Source organism: Nerophis ophidion, linkage group LG08 (assembly GCF_033978795.1).
Source record: "Nerophis ophidion isolate RoL-2023_Sa linkage group LG08, RoL_Noph_v1.0, whole genome shotgun sequence".
Classification (NCBI taxonomy): domain Eukaryota; kingdom Metazoa; phylum Chordata; class Actinopteri; order Syngnathiformes; family Syngnathidae; genus Nerophis; species Nerophis ophidion.
In genome coordinates, this window is record NC_084618.1 from 22,301,313 (window position 1) to 22,317,922 (window position 16,610).

At 44.4% G+C, this 16,610-nt stretch overlaps 1 protein-coding gene across 11 annotated transcripts in view; it reads left to right on the forward strand.

The window, feature by feature from the left end:
• Positions 1 to 16,610, forward strand: part of LOC133557515 (disabled homolog 2-interacting protein-like) — a 440,633-nt gene that overhangs the window by 320,325 nt on the left and 103,698 nt on the right. For all 11 annotated transcript variants that reach the window (XM_061907996.1, XM_061907997.1, XM_061907998.1 and 8 more), the window contains one exon: positions 6,703 to 6,856. In XM_061907996.1, the coding sequence (XP_061763980.1) occupies positions 6,703 to 6,856 (154 nt within the window). The remainder of the gene's footprint in view (positions 1 to 6,702; positions 6,857 to 16,610) is intronic.

The window sequence follows — 16,610 nt, forward strand, 5'->3', positions numbered from 1 at the left end:
CATTTTCAAGTAAAATGTATTGGTATCGGTACCATTACTGATATAAATAACAATAGAAATAGCACTATTGATAATGAACGATAACAATAATTACCTCTATTATCAACAATGCAGTTGTTCAAATGCAACAATACATATATTTCATGATAGCTACAGATAGAAAAGAAATCAGAAAAATGGAGGGGAAGAAAGAGAAGCAACCTATATTAACCTTGTAGATTGTTATAGTAACATTAAGTTAAGCTTTGTCAGTGTGCCGTGTTCTACCCAGTTTCCCCTAGGGCGAAGACGTTAATATCGTAAACATTTTCAAGTAAAATGTATTGGTATCGGTTACACTACTGATACAAATACCGATCAGTAATAGCACTATTGACAATGAACGATAACAATAATTACCTCTATTATCAACAATCCGGTTGTTTAAATGCAACAATACATATATGTAATGATAACTGGGGATGCAAAAGAAAGCAGAAAAATGGAGGGGAAGAAAGAGAAGCAACCTATATTATTAACCTTGTAGATTGTTATAGTCACAATAGGTTAAGCTTTGTCAATGTGCCATGTGTTAGCCAGTTTCCCCCTCGGGCAACAACATTAATTTATGTTTGATGAAATGTGATTATCCCTGCTTCTCTGCTTGGCACTCGGCATTAAGGGTTGGAATTGGTGGTTAAATCACCAAAAATGATTCCTGGGCGTGGCCACTGTTGCTGCTCACTGCTCCCCTCTCAAGGGTGATGGGTCAAAATTCAGTAAATAATTTCGCCACACCTTCTGTGTGTGGCAGTCATTGGTGCTTTAACTTTAACTTACAGTGTATTTATTTGTTAGCACATTAGCACCACCTACAGGACTGGAGGAGAAAAAACACATCTAGGGATGTGTACCCGGTACCTGGGAATCGATACCGGTACTCAACAAGAACAATTTTCTGTACTTTTTGTCAGGTTCAAACTACTGCAGACATCTACTAAACAAGACAAGAAGCAAGGAATCAAACAAAGACAAAATTCAATTCGGCTTTTTTTTTTCAATGTTGTTCCTGGGTGGAAAAAGTTTGGGCGCCCTCCGAGGTAGTCAGTCGTATCAAAGGCAACGTTCGGCGTTGGCCGCGACGGTAAACACGACAACCGCTGACGTCCCTCCTGAGTGGCGTGTATAATGTCAGCGCTTGTGTTGCAAGAGCGTAACATGAGCTCTTGTACCGTGCCGTGTGTGCAGGACGCAGCCATTTCCAAGCTCTGTTGTCCGTGCGCGGTGCATTAGTCCGACTCTCGATAAAAAGAAGAACTAATCCCCCGGGGGGCGGACTTCATTGCAGGTCTTGAGTGCTCACGCCCGGATCCTTGCAGACTATCAGAGCCCAAACAATCACATCAAGTCCTTTCCCTTCCTTAAGGTTTGTGGTTCAGACCCACTCAGGATCCATTATTCCTCTGCCTGGCACACACCTAACCGGGTTTCTATCGAACGATAGGAAAGTGTGCCCCGCTTTCAGACTGGCAGGAAGCCACCTTAACACTACTTTTGAATGTAGGATGATATGAACAATTAAAGTCCTAGTAGGGACCTCTGAGCTTGTGATCCTGACCGTCTTTCGCGGCTCTTAGTCTTAAGACTCTTAACCGAGACGTGAACCGTCTCACCCAAATCTTACTCGGTGTGGAAGAAGGGATGCCTTTGTCCTGCCAGCGCCGCGCCCTTCTCAGCGTTTCCCACGGGAATAGACCACGTGAAGAATGGGGGTTGCCCCGATAGCAATAGTTTGGTATCGTTTGTCATTATTGACTTATTATTTTGAAATGGTAAAATGGTAAATGGGTTACACTTGTACAGCGCTTTTCGACAAACCCCGTTTCCATGAGTTGGGAAATTGTGTTGGATGTAAATATAAACAGAATACAATGATTTGCAAATCCTATTCAACCCATATTCAGTTGAATGCACTACAAAGACAAGATATTTGATGTTCAAACTCATAAACTTTATTTTTTTTTTTGCTAATAATAATTAACTTGGAATTTCATGGCTGCAACACGTGCCAAAGTAGTTGGGAAAGGGCATGTTCACCACTGTGTTACATCACCTTTTCTTTTAACACTCAATAAACGTTTGGGAACTGAGGAAACTAATTGTTGAAGCTTTGAAAGTGGAATTCTTTCCCATTTTTGTTTTATGTAGAGCTTCAGTCGTTCAAAAAATCCGGGGTCTTGTTGTCGTATTTTACGCTTCATAATGCGCCACACATTTTTAATGGGAGACAGGTCTGGACTGCAGGCGGGCCAGGAAAGTCCCCGCAGTCTTTTTTTTTTTTTTTTTTACGAAGCCACGCTGGTGTAACACTTTTCTTGCTGAAATAAGCAGGGGCGTCCATGATGACGTTGCTTGGATGACAACATATGTTGTTCCAAAACCTGTATGGACCTTTCAGCATTAATGGTGCCTTCACAGATGTGTAAGTTACCCATGCCTTGGGCACTAATGCACCACCCATACCATCACAGATGCTGGCTTTTGAACTTTGCGTCGATAACAATCCGAATTCCTCTTTATTCTGGAGGACACCACATCCTCTGTTTCCAAATATAATTTGAAATGTGGACTCGTCAGACCACAGAACACCTTTCCACTTTGCATCAGTCCATCTTAGGTGAGCTCGGGCCCAGCGAAGCCGGCGGCGTTCCTTGGAGTTGTTGATAAATGGGTTTGGCTTTGCATAGTAGAGTTTTAACTTGCACTTACAGATGTAGCGACCAACTGTACTTACTGACAGTGGTTTTGTGAAGTGATCCTGAGCCCATGTGGTGATATCCTTTACACGCCAGTGTTAATTTTGACAGCAAAATTTGATTTTGTTTTAGTCATAATTTAGTTATTTAAGTTGTTTTAGTTTTAGTTGACGAAATATAAGATTATAGTCGACGAAAACTACAGTAGATTTAGTGGACTAAAGGGTAATATGTCAACTTTCCCTTCAATTTTTGAAAGCCAAAGCAAAACAGCGGAAAAATCACCGATACAAGTCGTATTTTGATGAAAATCCTGTCTCAAATGTAGTATTTCACGAGTAAGCCGTGTAATAAACGGGATAACGTCGAGTGAGTTGTATGTTGTGGAAAATGCTTACCTGTGTGTGGATTTCGGGGAGATTGGACTGTAAATGTCGCTTCAAGTTTGTTGTGTTTTTCCCCGTAATTTCTTACACTGCGTCTCGTTATCTTTGACGTCAAATATAAAATTTCCCCGTATGTCCTCTCTCCTCTTCCTCCCCGGCGCTGACATGTTGTCTTCTGCAGTCTCGAACGCAAACTACGTTTACGTAACTTCTTCACCACGTCGCTCTGATTGGTTCTCTTCCCAACTCTTCCCCGCCTTTTCCTAACGAAATGAGTTCCGATTGGATCTCGTCTCTGGCAGACATTTTCGTCTCGTTTTTATGTCAATACACCTCGTCATCGTCCTAGTCCACGTAAATGATCTTTTATTTAGTTATTGTCTCGTTTTAGTCAGGAAAAAAAAGGTCGTTGACGATAACTATGAGGAAAATTTTTCGTCGACAAAATGAACACGGTTTTTGATGCAGGACCGCCTGAGGCAGGGGTCGGGAACCTTTTTGGCTGAGAGAGCCATGAAAGCCACATATTATAAAATGTATTTCCGTGAGAGCCATATAATATTTTTTAACACTGAATACAACTAAATGCATGCATTAACAAAGAAGCAGTAGAAAATGGATGGATGGATTTTTAAGTAAGACCAACATTTTTAGAGTATAATAAGTCTCTTATTCTTCTTAATAACATTGTTATTCTGAAGCTAACCATCCCTCCATCCATTTGTACCGTTTGTCCCGTACCCGGAGGGAATCGTACAGTCACGGGGAGAACTTGCAAACTCCACACAGAAAGATCTTGAGCCCGGGATTGAACTCAGGACCTTTGTGTTGTGAGGCACACGCTCTAACCCCTGTCCTACTGTGCTGTCCATAGTAGTGTGTGTGTGAATTGTTATTATTGAAATATTGATGGAGTGCATTGCTGTGAATTCAGTTTTTGAGATGCTCTGCAATTACAATATAATTAATCAAATCCTTTCCAGACCGATGTTTAGGAATTTCGTCGACCAAATCTAATTTCATTTAGATGACTAACCCAATACTAAAAAACATTTTGGTTAAAAGACTAACTGAAACTAATTTAAAAGCCTGTCAAGATTAACATTGGTGAACATTTTTCACACTCTAATGTTTTTCCCTTTAAAGACACTGAATTGTAAGGGGCGGCATAGCTCGGTTGGTAGAGTGGCCGTGCTAGCAACGTGAGGGTTGCAGGTTCGATTCCCGCTTGTGCCATCCTAGTTACTGCCGTTGTGTCCTTGGGCAAGACACTTTACCCACCTGCTCCCAGTGCCACCCACACTGGTTTAAAATGTAACTTAGATATTGGGTGTCACTATGTAAAGCGCTTTGAGTCACTTGAGAAAAGCGCTATATAAATATCATCAATCAATCAATGTTTATTTATATAGCCCCAAATCACAAATGTCTCAAAGGACTGCACAAATCATTACGACTACAACATCCTCGGAACAACCCACAAAAGGGCAAGGAAAACTCACACCCAGTGGGCAGGGAGAATTCACATCCAGTGGGACGCCAGTGACAATGCTGACTATGAGAAACCTTGGAGAGGACCTCAGATGTGGGCAACCCCCCCCCCTCTAGGGGACCGAAAGCAATGGATGTCGAGCGGGTCTAACATGATACTGTGAAAGTTCAATCCATAGTGGCTCCAACACAGCCGCGAGAGTTCAGTTCAAGCGGATCCAAGACAGCAGCGAGAGTCCCGTCCACAGGAAACCATCTCAAGCGGAGGTGGATCAGCAGCGTAGAGATGTCCCCAACCGATAAAGGCGAGCGGTCCATCCTGGGTCCCGACGAGCGGTCCATCCTGGGTCTCGACTCTGGACAGCCAGTACTTCATCCATGGTCATCGGACCGGACCCCCTCCACAAGGGAGGGGGGGACATAGGAGAAAGAAAAGAAGCGGCAGATCAACTGGTCTAAAAAGGAGGTCTATTTAAAGGCTAGAGTATACAGATGAGTTTTAAGGTGAGACTTAAATGCTTCTAATATAATTTACTTCACTTCACTAAGGTTTTTTGTTTTTTTTTATAATATTTGCTTGAAACAATGGATGTCTCTGCACAATTATTTGCACTTAAAAATGTATGTTTCTAGTAATAAATATGATTAGAACATTTTAACATAATGTTTGTGTTCAGTTACAATAATTAGTCAAATACTTTTTTACCAATGATGCAAATTCTTAAACGGGTGCGGTAGAAAATGAATGGATGGATTAAAAATACATGAGAATGTTTTATATTTCTAAAGTTATTTTTAACACTGTGATTACCAGCGGAATTATTCATTACTTATCGTGTTAAGCAATGTCAGCTAAGGTTTATCTGAGAGCCAGATGCAGTCATCAAAAGAGCCACATCTGGCTCCCGAGCCATAGGTTCCCTACCCCTGTCCTTAGGGATCAAAAGTCCGTAATATCATCGCTTACGTGCAGTGATTTCTCCAGATTCTCTCTGAACTTTTTGAGGGTTTTACGGACCGTGGATTCCTTGCAATAATTCGTTGAAAAATGTTGTTCTAAAACTGTTCGACAATTTGCTTACAAAGGGGTGTACCTCGCCCCCATCCTTTAACTTAACTTAGCTTTAACTTGCACTTACAGATGTAGCGACCAACTGTATTTGGTGGTTTTCTGAAGTGTTCCAGAGCACATGTGGTGATATCCTTTAGAGATTGATGTCGGTTTTTGATACAGTGCCGTCTGAGGGATCCAAGGTCACGGTCATTCAATGTTGCTTTCCGGCCATGCCGCTTACCTGGAGTGATTTCTCCAGATTCTCTGAACCTTTTGATGATATTATGGAGCGTAGATGTTGAAATCCCTAAATTTCTTGCAATTGCACTTTGAGAAACGTTGTTCTTAAACTGTTTGACTATTTGCTCACGCAGTTGTGGACAAAGGGGTGTACCTCGCCCCATCCTTTCTTGTGAAAGACTGAGCATTTTTTGGGAAGCTGCTTTTATACCCAATCATGGCACTCACCTGTTCCTAATCAGCCTGCACACCTGTGGGATGTTCCATATAAGTGTTTAATGAGCATTCCTCAACTTTATCAGTATTTATTGCCACCTTTCCCAACTTCTTTGTCACGTGTTGCTGGCATCAAATTCTAAAGTTAATGATTATTTGCACAAATAGAAAATGTTTATCAGTTTGAACAGCAAATATGTTGTCTTTGTAGCATATTCAACTGAATACGGGTTGAAAATGATTTGCAAATCATTGTATTCTGTTTATATTTACATCTAACACAATTTCCCAACTCATATGGAAACGGGGTTTGTACATCACATGCAGGCTAGCACTTCTTCCACAGCGTTAAAACCTGAACGACAAATCCTGTTGCTGGGAAGTTTTCCATTCGGCCCAAGCTGGCAGTTATTGATAATCAATAATCGCTTCCATCGCGAGGACTGGCTCCGGGCAAAGTCGCGCCTCCTCATTCCCCCCCCCCCCCCCCCGCACGCGCATATGCTCGCCTTCCCGTCGACTCCTTCCTCTTCTTCTCCGTCCCCGTGACTCAAGTCTTCTCTCGCTCTCTCTCCCTCAGATCTCATCTGATGCCGAGGCTGAAGGAGTCTCGCTCTCATGAGTCACTGCTCAGTCCCAGCAGCGCTGTGGAAGCCCTGGACCTAAGCATGGAGGACGAGGTCATCATCAAGCCCGTTCACAGCAGCATCCTCGGGCAGGACTACTGCTTTGAGGTGAGAGCCCCAAACTCATTAAAAACTGCTGTAAAAACTAAATACTTGCAAAAAAACAACAACAACAACAACAAAAACATTATTCCCCAGGAGTGTACTGTTGTTTTTATTGTGTATATTTGCACAAAACCCTGTGGGGCTGGATAAGAACTTCTAGAAAGAGAAGTCCGCTAATGGCTTTTTTGCCGATATCCTGATATTGTCCAGCTCTTGATTACCGATACCGATATATACAGTCGTGGAATTAACACGTTATTATGCCGAATTTTGTTGCGATGGCTGCATTAAACAATGTAACAAAATAAATCAACTCAAGTTACGGGGGAAAAAAGATGCCAAATTGCCATATTTATCATTGAAGTCACAAAGTGCATTTCTTTTTGTTTAACATGCCTCAAAACAGCAGTTTGGAATTTGAGACATGCTCTCCCTGAGAGAGCACGAGGAGGTTGAGGTGGGTGGGGGCGTATTTTGTAGCGTCCCGAAAGAGTTAGTGCTGCAAGGGGGTCTGGGTATTTGTTCTGTTGTGTTACGGTGCGGATGTTCTCCCAAAACCTACTCAGTGGCCTAGTGGTTAGAGCATGGGTGTCAAACTCTGGCCCGCGGGCCACATGTGGCCCGCCGTGTAATTTCATTTGGCCCTTGAGGTAATATCAAATTAACATTAGAGCTGGCCCGCCGCTGTAACACCACATTCAGTGCTAATACTCATACTCGTCAACCCTCTCAATTTTCCCGAGAGACTCCCGAAGTTCAGTGCGCCTCCCGAATTTCTCCCGGACAATAATATTGGGGGCGGGCCGTAAAAGCACTGCTTTTGGCGTTCTCTACATGTCGCCACGTCCGCTTTTCTTCCATAAAAACAGCTTGCCGGCCCACTCACATAATATATGCGGCTCAAACACACACACACAAGTGTATGCAAGGCATACTTGGTCAACAGCCATACAGGTCACACTGAGAGTGGCCATATAAACAAGGTTAACACTGTTACAAATATGCGCCACACTGTGAACCCATATCAAACAAGAATGACAATCACATTTCGGAGAACATCCGCACTGTAACACAACATAAAAACAACCGGACAAACACCCAGAACCCCTCGCATCATTAACTCTTCTGGGACGCTACAATATACACCCCCGCTACCACCAAACCCCGCCCCAACTCAAACCCGCATTAAATTTGTGTTTTTATTTAATTTAATATGCTATTGATATTTTTTTATTATTATTATTTGAAACTGGATTTTGCATGTCACTATAAAGTTCAATAAGCCTTGCTTTGTCAATATTCAAGGCAAAACTTGTTTGGGTCCCTATTAAAAGGTTAATTTGTTCAACCTCGGCCCGCGGCTTTGTTCAGTTTTAAATTTTGGCCCACTCTGTATTTGAGTTTGACACCCCTGGGTTAGAATGTCCGCCCTGAGATCGGTAGGTCGTGAGTTTAAACCCCGGCCGAGTCATACCAAAGACTATAAAAATGGGACCCGTTACCTCCCTGCTTGGCACTCAGCATTAAGGGTTGGAATTGGGGGTTAAATCACCATAAATGATTCCCGGGCGCGGCACCGCTGCTGCCCACTGCTCCCCTCACCTCCCAGGGGGTGGTCAAGGGTGATGGGTCAAATGCAGAGAACAATTTTGCCAGATCTAGTATGTGTGTGACAATCATTGGTACTTTAAATTTTTAACTTAAAATGTGTATTTTCATTCTTGTTTGGTGTGGGTTCACAGTGTGGCGATTTCCGATATTACATTTTAAAGCAGGGGTCCCCAAACTATGGCCCGCGGGCTGGTGAGCTACGGTGTGTAGTGAAGCATGTTTAGCTACTCCTCGTCCTGCAGGGATGATACTTGTAAGAAACTTACTTTATTTGTCGCTACAACACTGGATGGACTTTAACTGCTAGCTAGCTAGCTAGCCATGTCTTAAAGCACCTCTTCCTGAGGGCGTTTCAGTGTTCTAGCCTCACCTTTATCGTTGATTTTTATGCCAAAATGCGTCCGTTCTCCCTTTCCTGTCTACACACTGTGTCTGCTTGTGAGTACTCTGTGATTGTGCGCTGCCGAACATGCTCCTCTGCTAGTAAAACCTGCAATGACACGATGTGATGACGACGACGGGGTTGACCGGTACTTTTTCAAGACGTTCAGTGTTTTATCCTTCATAGCTCGGTGTTTTTGTTGCATTTTTGTTGTGTTTTGCTTGATTGTAAAATATGTGTATGGAGAGGGGGTGTGGCGTTCATATGTTGTCAATATTCAGTGTTTTATCCTTCATAGGTAATATTGTAAATCCCACTTTCTAGGTAGGGTTTTTTTTTACCCTTTGCATTCCTATTTTGCTGTTTTTGTTGCATTTTTGTTGCGTCTGCTTGATTGTAAAATATGTGTATGGAGAGGGGGTGTGGCGTTCATATGTTGTTAATATTCAGTGTTTTATCCTTCATAGTTAATATTGTAAAGCCCAGTTTCTTTATTTTCATGTACATTCTGGGTGTCTCATTCAGTAAAAAAATTTTTAAATTCCATTCCATTTTTTAAGGCGGTCTGTCATAACGTTTTTAGCATTCAATCAGACATTATTGTAAGGTTTTGTTTTGGTGTTCCTAAAAATAAATGTGGAAGGAGATTTTTACCACAAAGTTTTAAAGCTTCTTGATATATCAGATATGTCAGATTCTAGGTGAGGGTTTTTTACCCTTCGTGTTCAAATTTTGCTGTTTTTGTTGCGTTTTGCTATATTGTAAAATATGTGTATGGAGAGGGGGTGTGACGTTCATATGTTGTCAATATTCAGTGTTTTATCCTTCATAGTTAATATGGTAAATCCCACATTCTTTATTTTTATGTACATTCTAGGTGTCTCAGGTTTTGTGTTCCTAAAAATAGATATATTTTCTCTAAATTTGGCCCTTGTGTCAAAATAATTGCACGGGTATAAGAACAGGAAGCAAAGTGAAAACAATGCTACGTAGCTGCTAACGAGCTAAAAGCTAAAAAGAGGAACCCCCTGCACTAAAATGGACTGAGTAGCAAACCAGCTGAGGTTTGAAATTATATAAAGCTTATAGTGTGCATGGGGGGGCCCCTTGAGGACACGTTAAGCACCGAAAATCGCTTTTTATTTGGATTTTGGATTAAAAGTAATGGCGAAATAACGAGCGTCAACACCGATGCAATCAGAATGACTCGGCGTCGACATATTTAAGAGCAATAGAAAGCAACAAGACTTGTTTTTTTGTTTTTTTTTTACTTTCGAATTGAGGCAAGGGGTAGGGGAAAGGAACCCGAGCGCGGGGGGTAATCTGTTGTCTCCGGCAGTGGGATTTAACCTCGCGATAACCTGCGGTAATTTGCAACGCGCTCTGTAAAGCACTGCCTCTGATTACTGCCAGTCACACACACACACGCGTGTGATGTGTGTGTGTGTGTGTGTGTGTGTGTGTGTGTGTGTGTGTGTGTGTGTGTGTGTGTGTATGTATGTGTGTGTGTGTGTGTGTGTCTGTGTGTGTGTGTGTGCGTGTGTGTGTGTGTGTGTGTATGTGTGTGTGTGTGTGTGTGTTCTGGTAATGCTGACTTAATGGGGACATCGCTTCGTTTACACACCTTTAGGGGACTTCTGACGGTATGGGGACCAAAAAACAGGAAACCTTTTTAAAGGATGGTCGGATCCATTCTTAAGATGCTTTAGTGATTTTATTAAACTAGTAAAATAGTAGATTAAGATATTATCAGCAAGACTGGTTAAGTGGAACAGCATTTTTATGTTCTTTATGTTCAATGTTGTTGAAAATGAAAAGTAAAAGTAAAAAAGTTTAAATGAGTTTGTATTTTATTTCTGTGGTTTTGAGGTAAGATAAGATAATCCTTTATTGATCCCACAACAGGGAAATTTTTTCACGTGTTTCAAATATTGGTAAAAGAGAAAAGTAATAATATTGAAGAGTGAAACATTTGTTATCCATCCATCCATCCATTTTCTACCGCTTATTCCCTTTCGGGGTTGCGGGGGGCGCTGGCGCCTATCTCAGCTACAATCGGGCGGAAGGCGGGGTACACCCTGGACAAGTCGCCACCTCATCACAGGGCCAACACAGATAGACAGACAACACTCACACTCACATTCACACACTAAGGCCAATTGAGTGTTGCCAATCAACCTATCCCCAGGTGCATGTCTTTGGAAGTGGGAGGAAGCCGGAGTACCCGGAGGGAACCCACGCATTCACGGGGAGAACATGCAAACTCCACACAGAAAGATCCCGAGCCTGGATTTGAACCCAGGACTGCAGGACCTTCGTATTGTGAGGCAGACGCACTAACCCCTCTGCCACCGTGAAGCCCTACATTTGTTATCCTGGCATTAATAGTACTGTGATTCTGTATGGTATCCAACCTTAGTTAAAAGAAATATGTTTTTTCCTTGTCCCCACAAGTGATGATCAAAAATTTGGTCCCCATTCCATATGACAACCAGTATGTGTGTCTGTGCGTGCGTGCGTGCGTGCGTGCGTGCGTGCGTGCGTGCGTGCGTGCGTGCGTGCGTGTGTGCGTGCGTGCGTGCGTGCGTGCGTGCGTGCGTGCGTGTGTGTGTGTGTGTGTGTGTGCGCGTGCATGAGCGTGTGTTCTGGCAAAGCTGACTTAATGGGGACATGGCTATGTTTACACACCTTTAGGGGACTTCTGACGGTGTGGGGACCAAAACAACAGGAAGCCTTTTTAAATGATAGTTGGATCCATTCTGAAGATGCCTAAGTGATTTTTAAAATAGTAAAATAGTAGATCTAGAGGTATGGGGGACCAAAAAACCGGAAACCTTTTAAAATGATTGTCGGATCCATTTTGAAGATGCCTAAGTGATTTTTTTAGAATAGTAAAATAGTAGATTAAGAGATAATCAGCAAGACTGGTTAAGTAGAACAGCTTTTTTATGTTCTTATAGTATTGTGATTGGTTAAAACTAATATATTTTTCCCTTGTCCCCACATATGATGATTAAAAACTTGGTCCCCATTCCAAATGATAACCAGCGTGTGTGTGTGTGTGTGTGTGTGTGGGGGTGGGTTTTCTGGCAATGCTGATTTAATGGGGACATCGCTCTTTTTACACACCTTTAGGGGACTTCTGACGGTATGGGGACCAAAACAACAGGAAGCCTTTTTAAATGATAGTCGGATCCATTCTGAAGATGCCTAAGTGATTTAAAAAAATAGTAAATTAAGAGATAATCAGCAAGACTGTTTAAGTAGAACATCTTTTTTTATGTTCTTTATGTTTAATGTTGTGAAACTTGTGTTATCCTGGCAATAATAGTACTGTGATTGGTTAAAACTAATATATGTTTCCCTTGTCCCCACATATGATGATGAAAAACTTGGTCCCCATTCCAAATGATAACCAGTGTGTGTGTGTGTGTGTGTGTGTGTGTGTGTGTGTGTGTGTGTGTTCTGGCATCCATCCATCCATTTTCTACCGCTTATTCCCTTTCGGGGTCGCGGGGGGCGCTGGCGCCTATCTCAGCTACAATCGGGCGGAAGGCGGGGTACACCCTGGACAAGTCGCCACAATGCTGACTTAATGGGGGCATGTCTCTGTTTGCACAGTCACCTTTAGGGGACTTCTGACGGTATGGGGACCAAAAAAAAACAGGTCCTCTAAAGGGAAACCTTTTTTAAATGATAGTCAGATCCATTCTGAAGATGCTTAAGTGAAACAGGTGTTATCCTGCCATTAATAGTACTGTGATTCTGTATGGTATCCATCCTTAGTTAAAACTAATATATTTTTCCGAAAACAAAATCTGGTTTAGTGTTCCTTAGGATGACATTTTAATACAGCATGATTATAAAACATTATTACCTTAAAGTATGATTCACATTCAGGATTTGCCATCCTTCTATGTATGGTAGTTGGAGTTGCAGACAACTTTATTACTGCTAAATAGCAGTTTTCTGTAATGTCACAGAAGATGCAGGATTTGATTTAACATTTAAGTGGTGAAACTTCCTATAAGAGGACAGCTGTAGTGCTGTATTCTGAGGATCATGTCATATTTAATTTGAACTTTTTTTTATTGGTCCTCAGTAGTCACGTACAAATTTCTGTGTATTATGCACAATGATTTAAATTGGGTCCCCATGAACCATATTAACTCTTTTTCCACAGGGTCCCCAGTACGTATGAACAGCACATTACTTTCTCAATCCAGAGATTTAAAAGACGTGTCTGAGCTAACTGGGCAGTGGCCATTTTACCCCCAAAAAATTATGCCTCCACAACCTGTAGAAAGGGTGGTCCCCACAAGTACTGAACAACAACTTGGTCCCCATTCCAAATGATAACCTGAATGTGTGTGTGTGCGTGCGTAGCGTCATGTGGAGACGTAATACTTCACATCCTCATCGCTGTCCTTTCTACGGGCTTGAAATCTCCTCTAATCTTTGTCATCCGCCTCGTTACATCACTCCTTTGTTGCGCCTCCTGCAGCTGTGCTCTCCAACAACACGCAGTAACAACTACTCCTACCGGCTTACAGCATCCCGTTTAGTGCTGGCTTTTTGTCAGCCAATCTAAAGTATTTTTTTCCGCTCAATTCACTACCTGTACAAGAAACTATAAACCAGCTCAGTGGCCTTCTGGTTAGAGTGTCCGCCCTGAGGTCGTTAGGTTGTGAGTTCAAACCTCCGGCCGAGTCATACCAAATGCTATAAAAATGGGACCCATTACCTCCCTGCTTGGCACTCAGCATCAAGGGTTGGAATTGGGGGTTAAATCACCAAATGATTCCCGGGCGTGGCCACCGCTGCTGCTCACTGCTCCCCTCACCTCCCAAGGGTTGATCAAGGGGATGGGTCAAATGCAGAGGACAAATTTCACCACACCTAGTGTGTGTGTGACAATCATTGGTACTTTAACTTAACTTTAACTTGTCAATTTGGGGGCCGCATCCTTATAAGGGCATTTCCTGTTTACGTCTGTTTTCCCCACCCTTATTTTTACTCAGCACTAAGTTGAATAACGGTGAACTTTAGAAAATAACTGCAAATATTTTTTTGTGTGTTCTCCTGGTGCCTTACCTACTTCGGAGGAAGGGGCTAAGATCTACCAGCAGCGCCGGTGCCTTGATTGTTCTGCCGTGATCCGATCATTGTAGATTGTTGTCATGGAGATGTGTGACAAGCCTTCCGAACCTACCGTATTTTCCGTACTATAAGGCGCACTTAAAATATTTTTTTCCCCCTCAAAACTCAACAGTACACCTCGTAAACCGGTTCATCTAATGTAAAGAATAAGTTTGGTTGAGCTTACCGACCTCGAAGCAATTTTGATTGGTACATGGTGTAATGATAAGCGTGACCAGTATCCATCCATCCATCCATCATCTTCCGCTTATCCGAGGTCGGGTCGCGGGGGCAACAGCCTAAGCAGGGAAACCCAGACTTCCCTCTCCCCAGCCACTTCGTCTAGCTCTTCCCGGGGGATCCCGAGGCGTTCCCAGGCCAGCCGGGAGACATAGTCTTCCCAACGTGTCCTGGGTCTTCCCCGTGGCCTCCTACCGGTTGGACGTGCCCTAAACACCTCCCTAGGGAGGCGTTCGGGTGGCATCCTGACCAGATGCCCGAACCACCTCATCTGGCTCCTCTCGATGTGAAGGAGCAGCGGTTTTACTTTGAGTTCCTCCCGGATGGCAGAGCTTCTCACCCTATCTCTAAGGGAGAGCCCCGCCACACGGCGGAGGAAACTCATTTCGGCCGCTTGTACCCGTGATCTTATCCTTTCGGTCATGACCCAAAGCTCATGACCATAGGTGAGGATGGGAACGTAGATCGACCGGTAAATTGAGAGCTTTGCCTTCCGGCTCAGCTCCTTCTTCACCACAACGGATCGGTACAACGTCCGCATTACTGAAGACGCCGCACCGATCCGCCTGTCGATCTCACGATCCACTCTTCCCTCACTCGTGAACAAGACTCCTAGGTACTTGAACTCCTCCACTTGGGGCAGGGTCTCCTCCCCAACCCGGAGATGGCACTCCACCCTTTTCCGGGCGAGAACCATGGACTCGGACTTGGAGGTGCTGATTCTCATTCCGGTCGCTTCACACTCGGCTGCGAACCGATCCAGCGAGAGCTGAAGATTCCGGTCAGATGAAGCCATCAGGACCACATCATCTGCAAAAAGCAGAGACCTAATCCTGCGGTTACCAAACCGGAACCCCTCAACGCCTTGACTGCGCCTAGAAATTCTGTCCATAAAAGTTATGAACAGAATCGGTGACAAAGGACAGCCTTGGCGGAGTCCAACCCTCACTGGAAATGTGTTCGACTTACTGCCGGCAATGCGAACCAAGCTCTGGCACTGATCGTACAGGGAACGGACCGCCACAATAAGACAGTCCGATACCCCATACTCTCTGAGCACTCCCCACAGGACTTCCCGAGGGACACGGTCGAATGCCTTCTCCAAGTCCACAAAGCACATGTAGACTGGTTGGGCAAACTCCCATGCACCCTCAAGAACCCTGCCGAGAGTATAGAGCTGGTCCACAGTTCCACGACCAGGACGAAAACCACACTGTTCCTCCTGAATCCGAGGTTCGACTATCCGACGTAGCCTCCTCTCCAGTACACCTGAATAAACCTTACCGGGAAGGCTGAGGAGTGTGATCCCACGATAGTTGGAAGACACCCTCCGGTCCCCCCTTCTTAAAGAGAGGAACCACCACCCCGGTCTGCCAATCCAGAGGTACCGCCCCCGATGTCCACGCGATGCTGCAAAGTCTTGTCAACCAAGACAGCCCCACAGCATCCAGAGCCTTAAGGAACTCCGGGCGGATCTCGTCCACCCCTGGGGCCTTGCCACCGAGGAGCTTTTTAACTACCTCAGCGACCTCAGCCCCAGAAATAGGAGAGTCCACCACAGATTCCCCAGGCACTGCTTCCTCATAGGAAGACGTGTTGGTGGGATTGAGGAGGTCTTCGAAGTATTCCTTCCACCTATCCACAACATCCGCAGTCGAGGTCAGCAGAACACCATCCGCACCATACACGGTGTTGATAGTGCACTGCTTCCCCTTCCCGAGGCGGCGGACGGTGGTCCAGAATCGCTTCGAAGCCGTCCGGAAGTCGTTTTCCATGGCTTCCCCGAACTCTTCCCATGTCCGAGTTTTTGCCTCCGCGACCGCTGAAGCTGCACACCGCTTGGCCTGTCGGTACCTGTCCACTGCCTCCGGAGTCCTATGAGCCAAAAGGACCCGATAGGACTCCTTCTTCAGCTTGACGGCATCCCTCACCGCTGGTGTCCACCAAGGGGTTTTAGGATTGCCGCCCTGACAGGCACCAACTACCTTGCGGCCACAGCTCCGATCTGCCGCCTCGACAATAGAGGTGCGGAACATGGTCCACTCGGACTCAATGTCCAGCACCTCCCTCGTGACATGTTCAAAGTTCTTCCGGAGGTGGGAATTGAAACTTTGTCTGACAGGAGACTCTGCCAGACGTTCCCAGCAGACCCTCACAATGCGTTTGGGCCTCCCAGGTCTGTCCGGCATCCTCCCCCACCATCGCAGCCAACTCACCACCAGGTGGTGATCGGTAGAAAGCTCCGCCCCTCTCTTCACCCGAGTGTCCAAAACATGAGGCCGCAAATCCGATGACACAACTACAAAGTCGATCATGGAACTGCGGCCTAGGGTGTCCTGGTGCCAAGTGCACATATGGACACCCTTATGTTTGAACATGGTGTTT